Source organism: Spermophilus citellus (genome assembly GCF_964194105.1).
Source record: "Spermophilus citellus genome assembly, chromosome: 9".
Lineage (NCBI taxonomy): Eukaryota > Metazoa > Chordata > Mammalia > Rodentia > Sciuridae > Spermophilus > Spermophilus citellus.
The window spans coordinates 103,600,278-103,627,548 of record NC_138191.1 but is presented as its reverse complement, the minus strand read 5'-3'; the positions used below and the strand labels follow the sequence as shown (position 1 = coordinate 103,627,548).

Here is a 27,271-nt window from a genome sequence, read left to right as displayed (position 1 = left end):
AGTTGCTCTGTGAATAACTGTTAAACTGTATTGAGTAGACAGCCCACCAAGGTAATGCTGGGGGACTAGGTAAGATACAAACTTGGTGGTGTATAACTTGGTATCTTGGTTTACAAATATTTCTACTCAACAAATTCTCAATCTTTGTGTGTTAAAGAGATTATCTTGGAATGAGGGATGTGGTTCAGTGGTAGAGAGCTTGCCTACTATGAACAAGGCCCTAGGTTTCTACCCTAGCACCACAAAAATAAAGAAATAAAAGAGAGAGATTGATTTTCTCTTAAATCCACAGTCTCTAAATAGACACACACACACACACCAACAAAATAACATTTTGGCTAAAATCTATGTCATTTATTTAGTCAAAAGACAACTGATTATCTTCTATGGTCCAGGTCATGTTCTTGGTGGTGGAAACAGAGATAAATCCTGACCCTCAAGGAGCTTACAGTGTAGTGGGGAAAAGACACAAGAATAAATAAATATAACTAGAACATGCAAAGGGGACCACTATGGAAGACAAAGAGCAGAACAACTTAAATCCTATGGTCAATGTCTATAGGAAAGACAAGACCCAGCTAATGGATATTTTTGTGAAAAATAAATAATGGTTGTCAAATGTGGCTCAGTAATTACTTACATCAGAAGTATCTGGAATATATTATTAAAATGCAGATTACCACCCAACATTCTGATTAAGTAGGTCAGGGGCCTGGGTATCTGTATTTTAAAATACTCTGAGCGAATCCATTTGAGAACCAGTGACATAGGGTTTGTCCTTTAATTGGAATGAGGAATGATCTGTACATCTGAAATACTAAGCTGTGTTAGTCTTTAATGAGGAGCAGGGGAAAGGAGGAAGGGGTTGCCATTTATCAAATTTTATTACAGTCTATATAAGGTAACAATTCTTAGAATAATCCTATGAGGTAGGTATAATAATCCCTATTTTGCAGATGAAAAAATAAGAATTACAGAGTTTAATTTATTCAACATTATAGAGTAAAGAGAAAAGCAAACATTTGAACATTTGAACCCAGATTCTCTTAAAGTCTGCCAATTTTCTATAACACCATACTGACACTGGGGACAAATTAATTGATTAAATGTTACAATTTTCTTTTAGTTCTTTGTTAGATCTCTTTAGGTAAATAAATATAAAGAACAGCCAGATGGTACTTTATTCACACTCAATACAATTTATCCATGGATACATCCTTCTTTGGCAAGTTGGGATTGAGGGAAAAGATGAGAGGAACCATAAAACAAATGGCCATTTCTTCTTTTTTCATCATCTTCTCACCTCTAGTGGAGGTGTTATGAAAAATGCACTATAGCACTGGGTATGGTGTTGCACGCCTGTAATCCAAGTGATTTGGGAAGCTGAGGAAGGAGAATTGCAAGTTTGAGGCCAGCCTGGGTACTCAGTGAGATGCTGTCCAAAAAAAAAATGTGTATATCAGGGAGCTGGGGATGTAGTTCAGTGATATAGTGCCTGGTACTGGGGGGTGGGGGGAATGGAGTAAGGAAGAATATGTACTATCTGGGTCTGTCTAGAGGGAAAGGCAAACAACCACATACCTATGAATGATATCCCACCTGACTTCAAAGATTCTTGGGATACAAAGTATTCAGAATGGCAGGGCTGATACCAGACAAGTTTCTCAAAAGATGAATTGTCAGGACCAAGGGTTGGTCCAGAGTTTGCAAATAAGCTCAACATTTTTGTTTTCTGTTATGGTACTGGGCTTGAACCCAGAGCCCTACACAAGCTGGGCAAGTACTGTACCACTGAGATACATCCCTAGCCCTTTTTATATTTTATATTGAGTAAGGGTCTTACTAAATTGCTCAAGATTAACTCAATATTACCATCCTCCTGCCTCAGCCTCCTGAGTAGCTGGGATTACAGGTGTCTGCTGGAAATGGCTCAATATTTAGAGAAAATGTAGAAAGGTTAGCAACTCCTCTAAGTTAAAATAAACACTCTCTACACACTGACTTAGAAGCACAACAAAATACTCAGCTCGAATAAATAATGGGAAATCCAATCCTTTTTAAAAAGCTTCTGGACAGGTCCAATAAGTCTTCCATAATAAAAAACACACACACACATGCAAGCACACAGCTTAAATGTCTACTCACCATAATTCAGTGTCACCCAGATCTTCCACAGGGGTAGCAGACAATTGGAGCACATTAGATAAAGAAAAGGGAAGGCATGGTACAGGTGATTAACAATAATACAGCAGGTGCCAAGTACTTTGAGCTCAGAAGGATGGAGTGTAACCACCATTCTCTTCTCATTGAGTTTAGAGCCATAACAGTGATACTACAAATCACACATGAGTTTCCAGTGTTGAAGAACAACTTTCTTATTTCTGGAGTTTCAAGAAATTGCGGATTCCCAAGATGAAGATTTTGGTGTTGAGAGATCAAACCCAGGGCCTCACTCATGCCAGGCAAGTGCTCTAACACTTAGCCATATGCCTAGCTCCAAGATGAGTTTCAATAAAATCAACCCACAGCACTGATACCATGGACAGACGGCACACAGCTTAGATTTCACTATTTTGTATAACAGACTGTGAGCCAGATTTTATTATTGCTACAATTTCTCACAATCTGGGAACATGTGTGTCTAACCATTTTTTCATGTAATACTTAGTTGTTAAAAAAAATCATGCAAATCTGGAATGATCTCCTCCTTAAAAAAGGGTTTTATTTACACTGCACTGATTCACCCCTTTCAAATGCATAGCTTCTAATAGGAAGAGTTAGAGGCATAGGTACCACAAATTGTGGTTTAACAATGTACAGGCACTATATCTGTTTATCCAGTTGTACCTGAAATCTGCTGATACTCCAAACCAGCTACACTAAAGCAAACTCTGGGGGGGGGGGGGGGGCGGTGCATCTAGATGGGAATATATAACAACATATATTAGAGCCTAAAAGGATATTTGGGTTGTGCTTTTGGCCAGCTGACTGGCACATGGGAAAAGTATATAAAGCCCATATCTAACTACATATCTTCAAGTTTATCATCATGGCACAAGTTCACAAAGATGCATAACTGGGAAAAATGAGCAACTGCACTGTTATACTATATAAAATCAAGTCAACCATTCTGAAGCTTCCTGGCTGTCTCTTTTTATGACCAGAAATACTTAAAAAGGAAACCTCAAGTGTGCTGAGGTAATTATCAGAACATTTGGGTACCTCTGTTCCTGAATATCAAGTATTAGGGCTCATCTCCACAATCCCGTTTTGCAATAAGCACATAGAGCAACTCAAGATAGACTCCTCATTGGGTGCTGAACTCTTAAATTCAAGGGGGTGGGTGGGCTCTAGATTATCCAGGGCTGAGCTGCTCTATGAAGGGTCAAACTTTACAACTCTAAGTCTTATCCTGGTTCTGGGTACATTTCAGTTCTGCTCCAAGTCCACTTTGCTCCAATTCAGCGATGACAGACATATATTTGAATTCATTTGGTCTGAGGTTAAAGGTCTCCACTAAACCATAGGTCTCTTTCCGATCAGTGCCATAGAAGAGCTGGACTTGGTTGGCGATGCACTGTGCCTCAGCAACATTCTGAAAGGTAAAAAGAATTATAAGTTCTCTCCTTGTACAGGGCCACAAAACTCTGAGTCTAAGTTTTGTGGTGGTTGGGAGCTCCTAGGAATCACTGCTTCCGAAAGCTCTAACTCTGATTTCCCAAGCCTTGGTTAGGTGTTCCTACTCCATAAAACCAAATCGTCCTATGTTTATTACTATAAAAGTATTTATCACACTGTATTATATTTGTCCTTTTCCCCGCTCTTTCTGTCTTGCCTAATACAAATTCCTCAAAGATATAGACCAGGACTTGTTTTATATTTCTGCACACAGTGACATCTGGTGAATGTTTGCTGAATAAACTAATGCATATGTTCACAATTTCCTTCTACATTCAATTTCTAAATAACTGTTAAATATATCTACAAGGGAAAAAAAGAGCAATGGTTACCCAGGTCTGAGAACTACTTTGTAAGTACTAAGTTCTTGACTAACCAGACTTACACTTGAATAAAATCTGTTACTGATACCACCTCAGTGTGAAAAATAATGCGAAAGCTAGTTGTGATAGTTTCAAATAAAATGTGTCCACAAATTGTAATATACTTCTCCCTTTGGTGGAGCATTTCATTAAGGGAGGGTGCACTCAGTGACTTGCTGCTAACAAACAGACTAAGATGAAATGATATGGAAGGATTACTGCTATTAAGATGTAAGAGATTATAGCTCTGTCTTGGTTCACTCACCCTTGGGAAAGCCAGCTATTATACCATAAGGACATTCAAGTAGCCTTATGGAGAACCCAATGTGGTAAGGAACAAGGTTTTTGCCAACAGCCATGTGAGTGGGGCCAGAAGTGAATCAATCCTTAAGTTCAATCTGCCTTTGATGCCTACAGTCTTAGCCAACATCCTAACAGCAACCTCATGAGACTTTGAGCCAGAATTACCCTGCTAAGCTGCTCCTGAATTCCTGCCCTAAAGAACTATGAGGCAATAAAGTTTTGCTGTTTTAAGCCACTAAGTTTTGAGGTAATTTGTTATGTAGCCAGTTATAACCAATCTACCAGCAAAACCCCAGAGAGAGAAAAGGCTATCTTCTCTAAAGGCAGAGCAGGGACATAGTGAGCACGGGACTGTGGGGCTGTGGGGCAAGGGCCACACCCTCAAAACCTCACAAAAGAATTACCTCAAATGATTCTGACTTTTATTTCTACACATTCTGCAGTTCTAGTTCACCAGAGGCACTTATTTATCATCATGATGTTCATACGGCCAAAATCAAACCTCAAAAGATACTGGAAAATTCCCATAAAAACTGACTGTTCAAAGTGTGATGTGTCTAGCTACTGAATGATGAAGATGAGTTTATAAATACTGTAGGCTGTGTTTCACCTCTATTCCCTCCCTGGGACTTTTAGGTAATTTCTCATTAGGCATTAATCTCTGAGACTGGATCTTCAATCAAAATCCTTTTCCCAAAAACCTAGCTATGTAAAATTAATAGAATTTTAAAGTTGGAAGGAGCCTCAGAGATCATCCAGTTCTCATTTAATAGGCCAGGAAACCAAAGTAGATGGGGTTCAGGGACAAGGCCAAGGTTATGTAGTTGGCCAGTGGCAGACTTGAATAATACCCAAGGGTGAGTGATCCAAGACAGAGCTATAATCTCTTATGTCTTAATAGCAATAATCCTTCCATATCATTTTAATACATTTCCCTACATTTCACTCCACTACTGTTTCTGATAGTTAAGATTATGATAGAGGCCACTAACTTTACTTCATCAATTTACCTTTCTTAAATTCAAATGTGCATCAGATGCAAACCCTAAAGTAAATGCGCTGCCACATGAGGCAGTTACTACCATTTTCTGAGCCCCAGAGTGGTAGGAATTCTGATATCAATCTTTTATTTGAGGTGGGTTGGTGAAGGCAGGGGCAAATTTAGCTGTGTTCATTCTAGAAGAGTGCTATCCAAAATATTCTGCAGAATCTTAAGGATTCTGTGGAGGTGCCTCAGGTCCCTTCCTCTCAGTTTTAGCTGTTATTTCCTGGGATTTTACATAAGATTTTGTTTGGATAAGGGGTTCCTCCCACCACTTTAAAAAAAAGTTTAAATGGTGTGTAGGGAGGTAGGTTATAGGGAGAGAGGTAGACATCTCTCTTTCTCTCCTGGAGGGTTATAGAAAGCATCCCTTACTCCTTATTCACTCAGCCTTTTACTCTCTTGATCTTCAACATAAAACATTGGTTTCTTCCCTTTCCAACACCCACAAAGATAAATATACTAACTCCTTGTGATGCTCAATAAGAAGGTATTATTAACAGACTTGATTTTTTTCTCTTTCAATTTTTTTGTATCTGTTATGATTTGGATCTGGAATTGTCCTCCTAAAAAAATTCATGTTTTGAAAGTCTGGTTCCCAATGCAGTAAGGTTCAGAGATAGGGCTTTTATGAAAAGATTGGATTATGAGAGATGTAAGCTCATCAGTGGATTAATCCATTTGATGGATTAATAATTTCAATGGACTACTAGGTGGTAAATGTAGTCAGGTGGGGTGTGGCTGGAGGAAGCAGATCATTGAAGGTTGTGCCTCTGGGGACTGTATCTTGTTCCTGGCTCCTTGTTCTCTCTTTCTGCTTCCCAACTGCCATGATCTTCTGCTTCACTTCAGGCTCAAAGGAATGGAGTTGGCTAAACATGACTGAATCCTCTGAAACTGTCAGCTAAAATAAAATTTTCCTCCTCTAAATTATCCTTGTTAGGTATTCTGATCACAGCAACAAAAAGCTGACTAACACAATATATATTTACAATCAATGTACCAAGTCCTGCCCATATTTTTCCCTCTCCATTTCTGCGGTCTTTTTCTCTCTTCCACCTTTACTAATACTGCTCTAGTTCAGATCTGCACTATCTCTGGCCCAGACTATTCCAAATGTCTTCTAAATGATCACACTGACCAACTAGAACTGCAGAATGTTTAGGAAGCAAATAATTAAGGTTAGTGGTCTTAAAACCTAACTCTTCATGGGTTACTCTATATTAAACCCTTTAATAACTCTTTTCATGCCTTTAGGATAAGGCCAAACTACTAAACACAGTCCTACAAACCTCCTTAAAAAATATGTATTTTATATATATATATATATATATATATATATATATATATATATATATACACACACACACACACACACATATATATATATATATATATATATATATATATAATATATACATATATTATGTATGCATGTGTGTGTATGATGTATATGTATCCCAAGCCATTTTATGCCTTTTAACATTTACTTATGTTTTGGGATAGGCACATTGCCCCATCCCTGACCCCACTTCTGAACCCTAGATAGCACCAACTGCATTCCAATAAAATCATCTATTGATACAGATGTGAAGTCAAACAAGGTTAGGTTTTTAAAATATACTACTAACTTTTTAGCATGAAGGTCACTTCAGAAGAAACCTCTAGTTTTTACATATTTCTATTCATCTGAGATTAATGCTTTACTATACTTGGAAATGCTGTACCTAAAATGCACTTTTCATGTTCCAGTATATATGGGACCATATATGCATATTACATTTCTAGGTTTCCCTTCTCTATATCATGTAACTTTACAATAAATTCTAATGCATCTAGTTCTGTACTATACTGGAGCCTCATAGTCATTTATACAAGGCAATGAATGTTTCCTGGTGTGTTGTCAAATATTATAAGGTCAAGAAACAAATTTCATGGTGATAAGAACTGTGTAGCAGTTTGAGACCACCAGAGTGAGATGGTATGGAACAATGGAAAAAAGGAACAATGCAGAAAAGGCCTCCTCTGACCTCTAGAATCCTCTTTAAATATAATCAAATGCTGTGCTTTTACTGAAGACCAGAAAATATAGCACACTCTATCACATTTCCATGGTCAAATCAAACTTTGTCATTATAGGTAACTGTATTCCCTCCGAATCTCAATGTGAAACATATGCACTTTGTCTACTATTTCCTATCTTTCTAATTCACTCCCAACTCCAACAATCTATAACCTCACAATTCTCACTGTTTCAAACTTTCCTTATCTATTCACTTCCCCTTTACTCAGCTTTCATTCCTTGGTCAATAATTATAATCATTCCTTTGCATCTATCTTTAACTTCCTGACCCCTCAATCACTTATTATACTACTTGGTCAAACCATACCCCTAGTTAAATTCAACTTTCTCTCTGTGCCCTACCTATACAAAAATTCACTCTTCTTGTATGCTGTGGGCAGGCAAACACTTCCATGAATAGAATATATTTTAGGCTCTGTACATCATAGAATCTTTGACTACTCTTTAACAAAAGCAGCCAAAGATAGTATGTAAATGAATGTACGTGGCTATGTTGCAATAAAACTTCTATTTATGGATGTTAAAATTTGAATTTCATATGCTTTTAACATATAATGAAATTTCTCTCTCTCTTTTTAACTTAATTAAAGATGTAGAAAACATTAGTAACTCATGGGCCTTATGAAAACAGCCTGTGGGTTGGATATAGTCCACAGTCTGTAACTTGCTGATCAATCCTAGACAATTTCATACTTTTTCTTTTTGACTCAAATGTCTAACATCTATTTTTCCATGTATACTCTCAATGATGGGCTTTCTTTTCACTGAGCAATGGGGCAAGCACTTCTACAAGCTACTATTATCTTTATCCATTTAACTCTGTGTCCTTATACCCTGACTTCTCTCTGTTAATATGCTCCTGGCAAGAATCAAACCCTCATTCTCAGACTTGTCCACTCAAAAATATCACTCTTTCCCTCTTTGCCTTGTATTATCAATATTCCCCTCTCTATTGGATGTTTTCCATTAGCATATAAATGTTATTTATCCCATATTCAGAACAAAAGACATTCCCACTTCTCTTCCTCTAGCTAGTGCTCCACTCTTTCCTTCGCTTAAGAGTTATTAATGTTTTCTCTTTCTAATTTCTCTTCCCATCCTCTCTTAAATCTATTCCAATCATGCTTGTATCATTATACCATCCCTTTGAAACTGCTCTCATAAATGTTCCCCCAAATCTCCATATTTGTTAAATCTAATAAATTCTCAGTCCTCATCTCATTTGTCCTAAAAGCAAGTGAGATTTGGCCAATTGTGGAATCCCTATGGCTTGAAACATTTTTTCTTGGCTTTTATAGCATTCTACCATCTTAATTTTCCTTCTGCCTCACAACTGTTCCTTCTTAATCTTCTTTGCTGATACTTCTTCATCTCTCCAGGACTCAAGTTGTTAGACTTCTTCTCTATTTTCACTTATTTCCTTGGTGATTTCATTCAGTCTTGTGGCTTTAAGTACAATCTGTGTGTTGACAATCCCATATTTGTATCTGTAGCCTGAACCTCTCCCCTGAATACCAGACTCATATATTTAACTGCCTACTACTTGGAGATCTAATAGGTATCTCAGATTCAACATATCTAGAAGTGAGCTCCTGATTTTTCTTCCAAACCTATTACTTCTGAAATCTTGTCTATCTCAGTTAATGGCAAATCTGCATTTCTAGAAAGGATTTTAGGTGACTTCCAGTTGAGTATGATGTGCAGAAGATTTATGAGGAAAGAAGAATGGGAAAAATGGAACTGGACAGTTTTATGAATAAAAATCAGGGAATTAATTAATGCTATTGTGATATATTAACTGAATAACACTGTCCTTCTCACTATGCATCTGCTAAGAGAAAGAGAGACAGGGAAAATAAGTGAGTGTTGTAATGAAGAATCTCAGGGTAAAGAGGCTCTAAAGTGTCACTATATTGAGGACACCCTGAACTATTTCTGTCAGATAATGAGATTGAAATGAGCAAGAACTAGACAAAGAAGTTGTATAGTAATCATAAAACTACTTCTTGTATTTGTGCAGTGAGAACACAATGAACGTAGTCAGTGCTCTATCCTGGTGATTCCAAGTGGAAAAGGAAATCATGTATATAATGAAGGTTACATATGTGAAAAGTGTAGAGGAAGATAAAAGAGAGAACTATTCTAGACTTTCAGCTCTTCTTTACACTTAGGAAGCCATTTATTTGTCCATCACATCTCTTACCTAAATTCTTAGGGTCAGATGTGTCTTGGATTCAGAATTACTTTATAAAGGTAATAGGTACAGATAATATGGAACTATGGATTATACAACTCCCCACAGAAAATACACTTAGTATTTCCCTAATAAAGTGTGTAATATTCTATGTCAAGTGGGACTAATAGGACTATAAATGGCCTCATCTCAGTTTAAATGAAGATTTACCTCCCAAATGAATTTAAGCCGAGTATAGTTTGTTTATTTTGGTATCAGGGATTGAACCAAGGAGTACTTAACCACCAAGCCACATCCCCAGCCCTTATTTATATTTTATTTAGAGACAAGGTCTCACTACGTTGCTTTGGGCCTCACTAAGTTGCTGAGGCTGGCTTTGAACTCACAATCCTCCTGCCTCAGTGTCCCAAGCTGCTGGGAAGGTCAAGTAAGGTTTGTGACCAAATGAGTATTAGGAAATGATTTTCAGGGGCTGGGGCTGTGGCTTAGAGGTAGAGTGCTCGCCTACCATGCGTGAAGTACCAGGTTTGATCCTCAGCACCACATAAAAATAAAATAAAGATATTGTGTCCACCTATCACTAAAAAATAAATATTTTAAAAAAAGGAAAATTATTTTCAGAGCCTATGGATTTCAGAGTTGTGAAAAGATGATTGAGGATGTGTTCTAGCTTCAAATAGCAAAAGTGTGAGCAAGATCAAATTATTTTCAACTTTGTAAATAAGAAACAAATTAGGGAAATACTAAGAGTGTTTTCTGTGGGGAGTTGTATAATCCATAGTTCCACATTATCTATACCTATTACCTTTAGGTCTCTAGAATTTTACCTCTCATGAACTTTAACAGAAGAGTAACACCTTCAGAACCTCTAAGTAAATTCAAAGAGGTAAATGTTGATTCTTACCAGAAAAGTGGAATCCATTTCTGCTGTCATCAGTACTAGGCCCTTTTCTTCCTTAAGTTCAGGGTAGTGATATAAAATCAGTTGGCTGGCTGCAGTGTCCCCCCGGGTCTGCAAGAGGAATACTTATCAAGGCTCAATAAGGTACCACCACAACAAACTGCAATTTCAAAGCAATAGAGAGTCTGGAGGAAATTCTGGTTCTTAAAAGCCTCTTGGGTGGCTAGTGAGTTGGAGAACTGGTATGTGGGGGCAAGGTCAGACTTGCAAAGGCACAGTGAAACTGACAGTTTGCAGGATGTTATTTGTGTCTTCAATTGGAAAAGATTTGGCTTTTTTCCCAGAAAATGTTTATAGAAGGCAGTGAATCCTCCATTGTGACTATATATTTAAAACCAAAATGGCACAAGCAGCTACCAAATCAAGTTCTAAAGAAAGCAATATGCCTTTGTAATTCTCACTTTTATGGACTAGTTCATTTCATAGCTAAAATCTACTCTCCTTGGCTGGCTCTGAAGATGGAGTAAGCTGCAACAAAAGCTAGAGATATAGTCCAGATTTGTAGTGTACAGTTTTAAAATATAATCTGGTTAGGGAAGGGAGGAGGGAAAAAGTATGAGAACATCATAATTTCACGAGGAAGCAGCTGTGAGCTACCTTGCTCAGCAAAATATCGACTTTTGTTTAAAAGATTCAAATGCTTTGAATCTAACTTTTTAAATCTAATGTTCAGGAATAAACAAAAAAAGGAAGCAAACAAAATGACATTCATTAAATGGAAAATATTAATCTAGCACCTCAGAAGGTGCTGACTTGGTTAATACAAAACACAAAAGACACAGAACCTTCCTCAGTGGGCTTATAGCTTGGATTAAAAAGATAACATCCTAACTTAGACATATTTGTTAAGTGGGGCACATGCAGTAAGAGCTACTGAGGTCTGGGGAAGAGACAAAAGAGAGCCAGATATAGTAAGAAAAAGTAATCTAAGGTCTTTTCTCTAATTTCTTGACATTAAGTGGGGCCTAGAAAAATAGCCCAACATTCAAAGTATGACAGTTCAGCAGTGCCATAACAAATAATGCTGGGAGTTAATAAATATTCTGTGCCCCAAACCTCAGAAAGGGCTTCTAGTCCCAACAACGAGCAGGCCTTTCTTCCTACCCTTTTGCTTGGTAGGGCACAAGTCACCTACCTGAATATTTATAAGTGCAGTGAAGTGGAGTTCAGTACCTGTCCATTGTCCTACAAAGAACTCATAACCTTCCCTTCTTGGTAGTGCACACAGAAACTGGGAAAAAAATACACAAGGAGACAGTTAAATAAAAGAAGCCATTTGCTCTAGGTCCATCCTCTTGCATCTATTACTCCATTTTTATCAATACTTGTTTTTTAAAACATTTTAGAATTATGAAATTCATGTGACAATATAACACTTTTCAGCCCACTTAAGAAATAAAGCATTAGAGATATAATTTGAGGATCCCTTTGCATGCCATTCCAATCCCATTCTAGAGTTTACATTCAATCCTGTATATATCTATCATTCCCTTCTGTTTTTATACTTTTAATACATATGTGTAAATCTATAAGAAAAATATACCATTTGAGCATTCAGAAACTTTAAATCTTATCAAACTGTATATATCCTCTTATAACTTGCTTTTTTTTTAATAAGACACTGATGGATCTTTATTTTATTAATTTATTTATATGTGATACTGAGAATTGAAACCAGTGCCTCACACATGCTAGGCAAGTGCTCTACCACTGAGCCACAACCCATAACTTCCTTTCTTTAATTCATATTAGGCTTCTGAGACTAATATATGTTGATAAATATAATCCTTTAACTTTTCACTATTGTATGCAATTCTACTACAAACATTTCTCACAATTTATTCATCCATTTTTTTCTTGATGAACATTTGGGTCTTTTTCAATTTCTAAGTTTACTAATGGTATTTAAATAACTTGTTCGAATTGCTATAAAATCATTTAATAATACTGGCACATGACTTTAGATTAAATACCAAGAAATTATTAGTTTTATGTCCAGGATGCTTAGAATTGAAGATGAGCAGTAGAGAATGGTGCCAGAATAAAATAAAGTCCAATAATACTAGTCACAGAGTTGTTTTCTTACTGGCAACCACTCAGGCTCTGATTCATTACTATTAAATATCTGAGATAACCTTGGTGGCTATTTGATATTCTTTATTAGGGGGAAATAAGCTTATGGAATTTTATTTAGGCATATTTGAAGTATAATAAATTATATACATTTGAAGTACATATTATACATTTAATATTTATATTAAAATTTGGTTTGTTCTATTACTTGCATACTGTGAAACTATTACTATAATCAACTTAATGAACATATCTATGGTCTCTAAAAGTTTTTCTGTATCCTTTTGTAATTCATACCTCCCCGTCCCCTACTGTCCCTATGCAACCACTGATTTGCTTTCTGTGACTTTAGATCAGTCTATATTTTAGAATTTTGTATAAATGGTAGCATGGAATATGTCTTTTATCAGGGAAGGCTGGCTTCTTTCACTCTGCATTATTGTTTTATGATCTATCCATGCTGTTCTATGTATTCATTCATTTTTATTGCTGAAGGTTATTGTGTGTATAGGTGCAGATGTATGTTTTTTCTCTCTCCCCCCTCATAATTTCTATGCACTTGTGACTCACATTTGGATTATTTCTATTATTTAGTTATTATGAACCGAGCTATTTGAACATTCATGAATAGGTCAGTATATGATTGCTTTTAGTTTTTTCAGAAAAATATCTAGGAATAGAATGTCTAATTAATATGGTAGGTGTGGGCTTACACTTAAAGAAATTATTTTCTAACATGGTTGAACCATTTTATACAATCAATAGCAGTATATGAGAGTTCCAATTGCTCCATATCTTCACCAACACTTGGCATCATCAGTCTTTTTAACTTCAATTATTCTAGTGGTATCTCATTAAGGTTTTAATTTGCATTCTCATAATAACTAATGAGAATTCAATGAGAACTAATAAGTATCTTTTCAGCTGCTTATCTGTCACTTCACTCCTTAGGTAAAACATCTATTCAAATCTCTTGTCCATTTTTTTAATTGCATTGTCTGTCCTCTTTATTATTGTAATAAGAGTTTTTAACATAACTTGGGTTGCTTCCACCATTTTATTATTTTGATTAGTGCTGTTAAGAATATAAGTGTACAAGTGTACAAATATTTTACTTTTGATGAAACCTAATCTAATGATTTGTTTTCTTTTGTAGTTTGTGCTTTTCATGGCATAATTAAGAAATCTTTGCTCAACTAAACCTATGACTTCCTCTTTTATTTTTCTTCCATTAGTTTTTATTTATGTCTATGACCTATTTTGAATCAACTTTTATGTAGTATGAGATAAGAGTATAGGTTCATTTTCTTTTCATATGGCTATCCAATCATTTTAGCACCTTTGTTGAAACCATTATCCTTTTCCTATTTAATTATTCTGGCATCTTTCTTGAAAAACAACTAACCTGAAATAGATTGGTCTATTTCTGGACTCTATCCTGTTCCACTGATTTCTATGTCTACTTATGCTAATACCACAATTTTTTTGGTACTGAGGATTAAACCCAGAGCCACATCCTCAGCCCTTTTTAATTTTTTATTTTGAGACAGGTTCTAAGTTGCTTAGGGCCTCGCTAAGTTGTTCAGGCTAGTCTCAAACTTGCAATCATCTTGCCTCAGCCTTCCAAGTCACTGAGATTATAAGCATGTGCCACTATGCCCAGCTCCATACTGTTTTTAGTATTATACCAAAGCCTATTGAGATTTTGACTGGAATTGTATTTAACCTAGAGATCAATTTGTAGATCTTAACAATATTGAGTCATCCAATCCAAGAACATGACATATCTCTCCTTTTACTTAGATTTTGTGTGTGTGTATGTGAGGTGCTGGGGATTAAGGCAAGCACTCTACCAACTGAGATATATCTCCAGCTTTAAATAATTCTTTATTTTCTGTCAGCTATGTTTGGAAAAAAAATTGAAAAATCCTAGAAATTATTACCAATAGTAGCCCAGCTGAAAGTCAGCTACCCATTCTCTTTCCCTGGAACCTTCTGAAAGCTCATTATTCCAGCAACAACCTCAAAAACAGGCACATATTACCAGAATAGCATGGCCACAACTACAAAGAAAATTGCCAGTAAATTAGGAACTTGAGAGAGGTTGCAAAGATCAAGGTCTCAGGTACCTTCTAATATGCACTTACCCTAACAGATGAAGACCAACATCAGAAAGGCCTGATATGTGGTAGAGAGCTAAAAAGCCCAAGGCTTATTGGGTAAAACCCATATTATTTTGTAATGCTATAAATATCACTTATCAGTACAATTAATATGTGGGCATCTTTGTTAAATAAACAGTACACCATAACAAGTGAGAGTATGATGGAATGGGTTGGAAAACACCTTTCTTGGCAGCACTGCTAAGCAATCCTTACACGGTCACCAAAAACTTACTGTTGGACAGGACTGCGCCCGGTTCCAGATCAAATCAAACTTCTCTTTCTGTAAGTTAGAAAAGAGTAAATTAGTTCACAAACATGGAAACACAAAAGACCACAGTCACAATTAAATTCACCAAGATTGGATTCTAGAACTATCAATAACTAAAACAATATTTTAAGTTTCATAATTTATAAATCACTGTTGTAACAGAAAGACAAGAGAAGTCAGATGTGTGCTTTGCTGTTCATTATCAGAATTAAGAGTGAAAATAATGCTTCAACTCTCCAGGGAACTCACTAAGTCAGTCCAAGGGAGAGCTGAGAAAGTTTGCTCAAACACTAAGTTGGTATAAGAAATCGAAAATATAATGAAAAGTACAGATTGTTTTGACTGTTGAACTCATGAAGGGTATAGCTGTATATGTATATGAGGCTAAAAAATAGAACAAAGCAAAAACTGATAGTGATACCCTCATATATAACAACCAAAAGGTCTGGCTTTATCCTTCTATCTGTTTTCTTCCTTATTCTTACACTTATTCGTGTAAGTAAGTATATATTTTATGCGTGATATAATTAAGCTTAATCTAAGCCACTTCCTCTTCAGAGAAGAAAAAGAACATCGAAGAACTAGCTGATAACCCAGTATTTAAAATGGTTTCCTGTCAGCAGAAGGGCATTAAACTAGAGAAGCCAACAGCATCCCTTTCCAGTCACAGACCTTAATGGTCAAGCCAGTGACAATCTCTAAGACAGAAATTTCAAGAGGGAAAAAAACAAGAAAATGCTATTTGCTAAGGGGAAATGTCACAGAAAACTAGGAGGAAGCTCCAAGTCAGCTTGGGTATGTTATTTATAGATAAGAAGTGAAGAAAGCTATACTAGAGGCTATGTCTTAAATTCCAACAGTCGGGTTGAAAACATCAAAAAGAAATAAAAGACATCTGGAAATTACTCAGCAACATGAACTTATACCATGCTCCCTTGTCAGAGACCTAACTCAGAGACATTTCTAAACCAGAAAGAGGAAAAACAAAAGCCATAAATATACCATATGGAGCTTCCAATCTTTGGCGCTTAGGGCATAATAAAAACCCTCAGAGCTGTAAAATCCAAGTTCTCAAGAGGCCATAAACACAAGAAAAGTAAAGGCAACTGCCGGCTAAGGTTAGAGCACTGACCTTCATACTGTAACACTTTCATTTCCCGTCCAAACTACTTACAGGAATAACTGCATAGACTGTATCTTTTGCTGCAAAATACTGCTGCCAAATCTGTATAGAAAAAAAGGGGTAAATTTGTGATATGTGGGTAATCTTTTCAACCTATGCCAAGAAATGGTGATAATTTTCGTTTGCTCAGAATAATATTCTACTTGATAGCAAAGAGGAAAAACCCACTGTAGTGCTTTTATAACTAATATATAATTACAAAGATGATTTAATGCCACACACTCCTCTAAATGATTAAATTCTAATTCTTACTAACAAATTCTGCCAGAGAAATAGATTCTATGACCTTTGAAATCATTCCTTTCAAGATGTGCCTTGTGATCCTCTTTTGAGATCTTTTTTTTTTTTTTTGGTATCTTCTTTCTTTCCTCCCCAAATCCTCATCTCTCCAGACAACTGTGGGCCTGTTACTGATAGCCAGAACATCAGTCATTCAGAGTACAGGATCTGGAGTCAGGAGGACATGGATGTAGATTCCAGTTCCAATCATTTACTAGCTGTGCTACCTTGGGTAAATCACTGAAACTCCCTAAATAACATCAATAAAATAGCAATAATATCAACCTCACAGGATTGTTGTGAAGACTAGCTGAACTAATGCAGGTTTGTGCTTGGCACAAAGTAAACACTAAAAGTAATGCTAGTCTTTATTAGCTAATTTTGCCATGTTATAGGCAGCTTCCTACTTCCTGAAAGTCTTTCATATAAGGAAGAGATCAAATTTTCTAGGTGACTTTGGTATAGATAAGACAGAAGTTGACTCTCATGATGCAAATACCAAAGTGTAGGGAATACAAAATTAAATAATAAAATTAGAAAATTAGAAAATAAGGAAAAAAAATATGCCCATAGTCTTACTACTAGAAAAGAATCACTATTGTTATTTTTGATATGTTTCTAGCATATCTTAAGAATATTTTTTCTGTTATAATATAAATAGATATAATATATTTGCAATACTGTATCTTGTTTTTTTAATCCCCTCTATATCACATATATGCTCTGTGTTTATATTTTTCATTACTATTATTTTTATTGTTTTCCATCTTTTTATGTTATTGGCTCTCACTGGAAAAGCCTTCCTCTCTATCTCTGACCCCCCAATCTTTCCTGTTCTCTGAAGCTGAGAACAACTATGTTTTTTCCACGTAGTCTCACTTGGTCATTTCAATCAGATGAAATGAAATAAGGCAGGAGGAGATAACAGATACATTCTATACACAGAATGACAACATTAACAAGGGCACAGAAGTCAAGAAAGGCATCAGAACCAAGGAGACCTCTGAGTGAGCACATGTTGAAGAATGGGTCATCCTTTCCTAAAATTGCTCTGCTCTGTAATATTCCCATAAAATATATGGCCCCAGAACGATGGCTCAGTGGTAAAGTACTTACCTAGCATTTGCAAGGCCCTGGGTTTGATCCCTGGCACCACATAAACACACACAAACACATACACACACACAAGTCCCAACTGAAGATACTAATCGAAGTGTGATCTAGCTTACCAAAACATAGAGCACAAAAGCACAAAAAACCCCACTACTTCCTAGAACCTAAGCAAACCACTCAACTAATGCAGCCTAACATTGCCTTTTCTTTCTTCTTTTTTTTTTTTTTTTTTTGATGCTTGGGATTGAACCCAGGGCTTTGTGCATGTAAGGCAAACACTCTACCAACTGAGCTATACCCCCAGGCCAGACTTCTTAATTTAAGGATAGCATATTCTGATCATTTTGATTTAATTTATGATATTATCAAAGTTTATGAATGAACACTGAAATTTTTGAAACTATTAGATATTTCCTAACTTGGCTGGCCTTCACTACTCAAAAATTATTTCAATGAACACAAATTTGTATCTACATTTATAGGTCTAAATGATACCCCTATGATCAGGCCTCCTAGACCTGCTTTTCTTGCTCTGAAGTGACATGTATGGTGCCCAAGTTCCACTGGCACTCCTTCCCAAAGTCATAGCCTGATGTCCCCCTGAGACTTTGCATATGTCTCTATTAACAGAAACTGAATCTTGGGCTGGTTTTATTTGTTTTCATGTTTGTCCCTCCACTAAACTTATTGAGAATAGGAAATTTTGTTTGGTACAGGATCTGGAGTCAGGAGGACATGGATGTAGATTCCAGCTCCAATCCCATGTTCCTCTTGCACTCCTTGGTAAACGCTTGGTAAAATAAATGATATAACATCCAAAGGAAATGCATTACAACTCTAAGTGAATATGATGCAAAGTCAAACAGACATGGATTTTGAGTTCCAGCTCCCTCAACTATAAATTGAGACTGACAACACCTTCTTCACAGAGTGGTCATAAAAATTTAATTAAATAATGCATATGAAGCACTAGGGATAATACCTGACAGATATGTTACTTTTATTATTATTTTGATAAATAGTACATATACCTAAAATGAAATTCAAGAAATGCCAAAAAATAGCTTCTTCTATAGTCTCATTAGAAAAGAACCAGACATAAAAAGGTAACTGGCAATGAAAATCAAGGCATATACAATGACCAAATAGGCAGGATAGATGAGGAGTGTTTGAAGGAAGGAGTTCAAGAAGTTTCTTGCAGAAGGTTCTGGAATCGTGGAAGATTATGAATGTCAAAAAAAAGAAAAAAGAAAAAAGAAAGAAACAAAAAGAAATGAGAAGTTACTTAACATCTGCAAGCAGGTTCCCAACATAATATTTTTATTCATTTAAGAACTATAGCCCTTACTCAGTACTAGGCATTGTTCTAAGAACTTTATAAATATTAATTCATTTAATTCTCAACTCTTTGAATGTATGTACTGTTATCTCTACTTTAAAATAGAGAAACTAAGGCTCAAAAAGCTAACTAACTTGTCCATGTCAGACAATTAGGAGGTGGTAAAGCTAGGACTTAAAACTGGCAATCTATGTTTTAACCAGTATGCTATGCTTCCCTATAAGGCAAGCAGGACTCAGCTGGTGAGAATATGATATGTAGAGGGGGAAGAAATGGGAACAGGAAACCTACTGGAAAGATAATATAGTAATCCAGGTATAGGGTATTTTTGGTTTTAAATTAGATGTAGGCAACAGGAATGAAAAAGGGAAAATACAAGTTGGTTAGGTATGTGAGAGCAAGACCAAGGAAGACAAGTTTATGCTACTGTTCTTATAATACATCACTTTTGCCTCATATAACTACTTTTTCATTTTGACTAAAAAGAGGTATCAGAAAATATATGCTCTTTCTACTCTCAGATTTGGTTCATAGAACACATTTTCATGGAGTATACCAATTCATTTTCATTCATTACCTGTTTTATTTCTTCTGCAGTTTTGTCTTTCACCATCTCAATGTTTAAGATTGAACTGAGAGTCTTGAAAGAGAAAATAAAAAGCAATTAAACCTACAATAAAAACAATAATAATAAACCCCCTCCCCACAGCTTGATTCTGTAGGAATTCTTGCAGGAAACAACCTATTGGCACATCGAAACAGAGCTTCAAGAAGTATAGAAAAAGTATATGAAAATCTATATATGCTCAGAGACAGTGAGTCCCCAGCCCACACAGTTTTTCATAGTTCTTTTCCTGGGGGCTATCTATTAGGTCACCATGTTCATGCTTCACTCTCACCAATGAGTTCTATAGAACTTTGCAGCTGTTAAAAGGAGAAAGGTGGCTGTTATTTTTAATGTAACTGCTCTTTTACCAGAGATGGTTCCTTATGTGCAAATTAAGTGACAGACTAAATATGTTTTTATTTGATTTTAAAAACTACTTCCTAAAGAAAGGAAGGATGTTACTATGTTTCCTTCAAATTTTCTCCAGAACCTATACTTGAACTAGGGTCCAGGATACAAAAATTCATAGAAATATTCCTCATCTCTAGGTGAAAAATCATCTTATACAAAATCACTTAACCACAATAAATATGTTCAATCTTTTAGCCTCTTGATATAAAATGTCTCCTATGACTTTAGATTTGGATCTTTATATTTAATTAGAAACCTACCTTGTCCTTAGTGAATCCTCTGCTTATAGATTGTTTCCCCAAGGTATCTGTCTGAAATACATGATGAGACAGGATATCAATCTATGCTTTATTCATAGGAAAAAGGAAATCCATTTAGCTGAAGTGCACAAACTCATTAAATAATTTTGCACTTAAGAACTCACTTCTTTCCACTCTTTATAACAACTGTACACATTACTCTAAGAGTTACTGTTCATGAAACAACTTGTCCCTGATTAAGACTTTGAGATGCAGAGATGAGAAAAGATTTGTCAGTAACCATTATCAGCTAGTACTGAGAGTTCATTCTATACTTGCCACTATGAATATGAGGGATTCCTTTGCAGAATTTGGTCTGCTTGGGTTTTCTGTGATTGGCTCTTTCAACTATTTCACATTGAGCTGCAGAAGAGATGAAAATATAAAGATATTTTTTTTAAGACTGCTTCTCATTTCCGATGGCAGGTGTCCTTAGTAGACTAGAGTCTTTCTGAGTACTCAGTCTTTTTCTTTTTCATGGTGCTGGGGATTGAACCCAGGGCCTTGTGCATGTGAAGCAGGCACTCTACTAACTGAGCTATATCCCAAGTTCTCCCTTCTTTTTTTTAGTAGTAGGAATTGAACCTGGGGGCCTCATACATGATAGGCAAGTTGAGTACTCAGTCTCAACGGTCTTTCCATTAAATTAGATTCCCTCTCAAAAAGGCAAAAAACAACTGAAAATGATTATTTTATCTCCTGGCTTACTAGCTTTGACAGAAGCTACACACTAGAAATCCTAGTTCGAGTTGTTGTTGATATAGGAATGCTGGTGGATAGCTGATAGTTCTGAATCTTCTATTCAGTCTCTAAGTTTAAGACTATGACTTTCAAAGGTAAGGAGTACAGCCTATACACAGGATTTTGAAGCTAAAAAATACTTTTTCTGCATAAGACCTTGCTTTTGTCACTCTATGATTTAATGAATCCAAACCTTTCAAAAATTATATATATAGAACCTGGACCCACAAAAGAGAGAAAAATCTGGTATAGGAGCTAGGATTATGGCTCAGTGGTAGAGCACTTGCCTAGCACATGTGAGGCCCTGGGATCAATCTTTGGTACCACATAAAAATAAATAATAAATAAAGGTATTGTGTTCATCTATAACTAGAAATATTTTTTTAAAAAAAACCTGGTGCAGAAAAATCCATTATACAAAAATATAGTCTTGTCTTTTGGTCATATATTAGTGGCATCCTAAAGTAGCTGTTTCTTCATATGTAAGCATACTAAAAAGGAGTAGTTCTTACTACTCATTCCCAGGTATACCATGAAAACAAAACAAACAAAACACCCATTTTCCATGAGATGGTTACTTGGAGTCTGGGGAAGAATTTTTTTGTCATACTAATTGATTATATGGTTACCATCAGCCTTCCTCTGTCTAGCTAGATAAGGAAGATATATAGTAAGTGAATATTTACCTAATAGTTGCAATAATTAAAATTAAGTACTTATTCTGTATCTTATCATTATATAGTTAATTTTTAGTGTGCTTACAAAAAAGGTGCAAAGAGGTTTCCTATATAACATTGAAAGTTTGCAATACAGTAATATTTCCAAGAGCTTCTGACTGGTAATCTTGCTACTATAAACATTTATTACAGGAAATATATTTCTTACTATAGGTCATGGTCAAAGAGGTTGAAAAATACTGCATTAGATTAATTTTCCTATATACAGCTTTCCACATACTTTCCAGCCAGCTTTGATTCCTTGTTTAAGGATAATAATGGCTAATATGTACTAAATACTTCTTATGTGATTACATAAGTACTTACTGTGTGCTAGGGACTATGCTAAAAAGTTTTGCATAATATCTCACAACTCTGTAAGGTAGGTACTGTTATTATTCCTTTATCACAGAGAAGCAAACTGAGACATGGAGAACTTGTATAAGTTGCTTGGAGAGTCACCCAGATAGTAGGTAGAAGAGCTAAGATTCAGTTCCTGAAATCTGGCTCCAGAGCCCATCATCTTACCAAGTAAGTTGTCTATCTCCACTTCTAAAACCCAATCCTCACTTGGAGGTTAATGACTAACCTATTTCTTTAGTCTTTACATTTCTCTCTGCTGAAGGCTAGGGGCATCCTTTGGATACACAGCTCTTGCTGGACTGACCTTAGGCAAAATACTTCACTATCTCCTAAAATCCTTTACTTTCAAAACACTTTTTCTATTTAACCTAGTTCCTTAAGAAGGGGTGGGAGTGGAGTATGAATGGGCAATAGTTGGACATCAGCAATCTAAATCCAGCTTGCCAGTTGTTTTAGTAAATAATTTTTATTTTTTGGTGGGGTGGGGGGGCACTGGGAATTGAATATAGGTCTTGTGCATGCTAGGCAAGTGCTCTACTACTGAGTTACACCCCCAGTCCTATAAATAAAATTTGACTAGAACATAACCACACTCATTCATTTACTTACTGTCTGCTTTTGTAGTATAATAGCAGAACTGAGTAGTTGCAACAGAGACCATATGGCCCACCAAGCCTAAAATATTTACTATTGGGTCTTTTACAGAAAATGTTTAATGATCCCCGTTCTATTTCAAAGTTCCCCTTTCTCCTCTTGGCTTAATTCAAATCCTTTAGCATTATGGTTTGGATCTGAAATGTCTTCCAAAGGCTCACATATTGAAGCCTTGGTCCCCACTGCAGTAATGTCCAGAGTTGGGGCTTTGGGGAAGTGACTGGATCATGAGGACTCTGATCTTATCAATGGATTAATTCATTGATGGATTCATAATCTGATGGCATTATTGCAAAGTGGTGGAAACTATAGAAGATGAGACCTTGGGGGCATGCTCTTGGGGACTATATCTTGTTTCCAGCTCCTTTCTTTCTGCCATTTCCTCCCCTATACCCTTCCATCATGCCTCACCTCAGTACCAAAGCAATGGAGCCAGCAGACCATGGACTGAAACTTCTGAAACCACGAATCAAATTAAACATTTTTTACTTTATGTTGATTTTCTCAGGTGTTTTATCACAGAGATGAAAAGCTGACTAACACACCCAAACTCTTCCTATCCTGGATCAAGTCCTACCTTCCCTGAGAAATTTTCCCTGATTCCTTCAGTCCAGTGTTGTTTACACCTTGCCTTCACCATTAGCCTGCTCGTGCTGGGAGCAGGGAACTATCTTTTTCATTTCTCTATATTTCCACCATGACCACACTATGTTGCCCTGAAACATCAGGTTAAACATATATGGTTGAAGACTGAGTAGAGAGAGGCTATGAACAGATTATCTAGTTAACCCATCAAGGAGCCCACTTCAAGGGTAAGGGTTGTAGGGTATAGGGAGGGGTACTGGTAAGCCAACAGCATAAAAAGGGGCAGGTCTTACCTTCTCCATACACTTGATAAAATCACCTTGTCGTGAGTGCCCCACTGGCTGCTTTCGAAACTCACTGCGCTTCTCTAAGCGAGACTCAAAAGCAGCTGGGTCAGACCTGATCAAAGATAAACATGATAAACCACCTGGGTTGCTCTGGATTTTGAAATAATAAAGCATTGTGTTCCATCTCAACAGAGAAAGGACACAGGAATTCAGAGAGGCTGAAGTATTTGTCTGGACTGGGCACAGGCCTGAAAGTCAAGAAAGTAGAAAAACAAATCCAGCCACGTGACTATTATTAATCCTTAAGGGGCTAACAAAACATTTTTTTTTCTCCTGCAGGCTACTTCCCAGGCAAATACAGGGATTGGTCTTTCAGATATTGACACTCTAGTGACAAAGAATCCTCAGGATGGAAAGTGTATTTTGAGATCATTTTACTGGGTCATCTCCGCAGGAAGGAATTCTATAGCATATCTATGTAGTGTTCAAGCTTTTATTGAACATATTTAGTTCTTTGGTATCTCCTCAGGTTAAACATCAGTTTTATTCAGATCTGGGTAACTCAAAGTAACTCAACTATCCTATTTTGCAGAAGATTTAGCATCTGAGGGTTTCCCTGACCTGTTTTCCAAAGAACCTGCATATAGAATATGAGAAATTGTCTTTTATGTTAAAATGGGCCTGATCTTCAGGTTTGAAGTCTAGTTTTGGGATGCCATCCTTGTTAAGAATTCTTCAGGCTGTGGGTCTGACAGTGGGATATTTGGCAAAGACATTATCCAGGGACTCTCTAGCTCCTTGATTGTAAGGATTGTAGTGTTATGGGTGAGATCTATAGGAACCAGGGACATCTTGGCTACCCCTCTGGTAGACCTTCCCAGTCAAGGCATTATACGGAGCCCCTCTCCCATAAAATTCATTTCTGGAGGTGAGATCAAATATCACTCCCTTCACTGACATGTAGATATGCGTATCTTCTTCCTTCCCTCTGGAAGGACTGTGTCAGTCCTACTAATGGCCACAGACACCTGGGTCATGGTAAGCCCATAGAGAGGAGAGGCATCCTGGGCAATAGAGGGCTTGCTGGGCCTTAGGGATAGAGAAATAAATAAGACAGAGTCCCTACCTCAAGGAGCTTACTATCCAGTGGGAGAGACAGACATGTAAATAAGTATATAAGAATGCTACAGGTATTGTCATGAAAATTTGTTCAAATATCCCCGAATGACTGAGGTGGTTTCATGCTCTATACTTTTGATTATGTTAGTCTCCCCCTTATCTGGAATTTCTCATTTCTCTCTTCCAATTGTATGCATGAGTGCTAGACCATAGTACTCAAAGGAATTTTAGGCAATAAATAAGGCTAAAGAGAACAACAGATATTAGGGTGTGAAGTCAATGTGGCACCTTGGAAAGCTTGCTCTTCAGGAAATAACAGTCTGTGAAATGTTGATGGAATGATCTGGTAGGGAAGGAGAGCAAAACCATTATTTGTTCATGAGTTCAGAATGAGTGGAAGCTGTGGGCTAGGGTTGTAGCTCAGTGTCAGAGTGCTTGCCTAGCATGTGTGAGGCACTGGGTTCAATTCTTAGCACCGAATATAAATGAATAAAACAAAGGTCCATCGACAACTAAAAAAACAAACTTAAAAAAAAAAGAATGAATGGGAGATGTTAGGCTTGTATCATCTGAATGTGAGTGGACAACTTTTCAGATGCTTGTGCATTAAGGGATAAAAGAAAAAATTGGAGAGGAATGTAGGTCAGGGAAAAGTTTCTGAAATGACAAATACTTGAAAATATCTAAATGACAGAGGGCAAAATGACTTCATTCATTTATTCCATTGTTGTTTCAAAAAGTGAGAAAGATCAAGATAATAGCAGTGAGATTGAAACAGACCCCCTTTGAAATTAAAAGCAACTTCCTGATCATTGCTTTTCTGCATCCTGAATCTCCTCATGCTTGAGGGCAGAGGCCAAGGAAGACTGACATATACTCTGGCTAAGCACAGATTAATCTACATATTATACCACCAGGCTTTTGTTTCTACAAATGCAACTGCTTCTGTGGAACCAGTGGAAAAGCAATCTAGCTACTTTTCCCCCGGTTTAAACAAACTACATTAAATTTCTTTTTCTATTGTTTGCCTATTTCCTATGCAGGCAGGTGGTGAAATGCAGGTAGCTGGGATCCAGGCAGGCTTCCTGGCTTGGCTGCCATAACAAGATGGACTGGGTTGGAAACTACTCTGCCAAAGTCTCTCCTAAGTTTTTCCACCTTTGGTCTCTTTCAGCTGGCTCTTTCTTTCAAATTCTTCAGGCTCTTCCGTGCTCCCTAGCTTCCCAAACCCCTTCTAATCTCTAGGTCCTTCCCTATAAAAGCTCAGGGGTAGTATTGGGACCAACCAGCTGGGTAGCCTTTGGCAAGTTTCTTCCTCTCTCTGGTCTTCAGTTTCCTTAACATAATGAGAGTTTGACAGATGAAACAACTGTGACAAAACTGGTCTTTGTGGCACTTCTCCCTCCCATAACCTCCTTGCCATGCAGTTAGGGCCCTAAATGAGGAGCCTGGGAATCCAAGCTTTGGGCCAGGCCTCTGCTGACTCAATATGTGACCTTGAGCAAATAAAGTCCCTTCTCTGGAAGGCTTCATTTTCCCATTTCTACAATGAAAATAGATCTCTCTCATCTGACTCACAGGGTTGTCAAAAAGTCCCCCTTAGCGTTCTGACAACTAAAACATAAAGAAAACTGTGGAAAGAGCCAGGGCTTTTCAGAAACTAAATAGCCCCGAGATCTTAGGCCAGTGCTCTAGTCTCTCCGACCCTCGATACACTATCTTCACAGTGGGGACTGCACTAGTGCCCACTACGCGGAATCTCCCGCCACGGCCAAGTACCAGCACCCCCCATCCCCCCCCCGCTAGCCGGCCGGGGCGCACCTGCGCAGCTGCTGAATCTTGTCTCGGTAGCGGTCGTAGAAGGGGTTGGCCTCGAGCTCTGCCCCGACCCCACTGCCCTCCGCGCCCCCAGAAGGCCGGCCTGAGCCGAGGCGCATAGGGAAAGCACGCAGCTGGGCGGGTGACACGAACCCAAGGCTCAGGGCGCGGCTCCGCACCGTGCACAGGCCTCGGTAGAGCCCGGCCACCTGCAGGACAGCTGGGCCCGCGCCACCAGCAGCCATCACCATAGCCGCCATGGCCGACCCCGTCTCCTCCTCTTCAGGAGAGTCGGCCCCCGGCCCGCGCGTCCCCTCCATCGTCCTCCGGGTCTGCGGCGCTCGCGCTACACCAAGGTGGTTCCGCGCGCCCCAGGTTCCGGGTTCAGGCGAAACGGGGAAGAGGGTAAAGAGTTGGGGACGGGGGGCTCGCCGCTCCAGCCTTGCCTGTCCGCCCTGCCTGTGCCTCGGCCCGCCTCCTCCCGGGAGCCGACCGGACTCACGCCCTCCCTTTCGAGACCAGCAGTCTCTGCGCGCCAGTCCTCCTCTGGGGAGCTGGTGGAGCCTTAGGGTCCTCACGGAGCTTGCTCCTTTTAAAATTCACTTGGCACTCCTTTAGCAAGCTTCAA

At 37.6% G+C, this 27,271-nt stretch overlaps 1 protein-coding gene across 4 annotated transcripts; it reads right to left on the bottom strand.

Moving 5' to 3' along the window:
* Positions 1 to 331: 331 nt before the first annotated feature.
* ATPAF1 (ATP synthase mitochondrial F1 complex assembly factor 1) lies at positions 332 to 27,120 on the bottom strand. 4 transcript variants are annotated; one of them, XR_014023820.1, is made up of 10 exons: positions 26,647 to 27,120; positions 23,713 to 23,818; positions 20,322 to 20,372; positions 19,621 to 19,683; positions 16,304 to 16,354; positions 15,094 to 15,141; positions 11,759 to 11,854; positions 10,567 to 10,674; positions 2,146 to 3,595; positions 338 to 1,435 (listed from the first exon to the last, which is right to left on the bottom strand). XR_014023820.1 is itself a non-coding variant. In XM_081308356.1 (9 exons), exons 1-9 carry the CDS (start codon positions 26,961 to 26,963, stop codon positions 3,401 to 3,403), a joined length of 1,035 nt encoding a protein of 344 aa, XP_081164482.1. In that variant the 5' UTR covers positions 26,964 to 27,120; the 3' UTR covers positions 337 to 3,400. The 4 variants fall into 4 exon arrangements, 3 of the variants coding, with proteins under 3 accessions (XP_081164484.1, XP_081164483.1, XP_081164482.1); XM_081308356.1 differs by having other exon boundaries at positions 337 to 3,595; XM_081308358.1 differs by lacking the exon at positions 23,713 to 23,818 and having other exon boundaries at positions 332 to 3,595; positions 26,797 to 26,921.
* Positions 27,121 to 27,271: the final 151 nt, after the last annotated feature.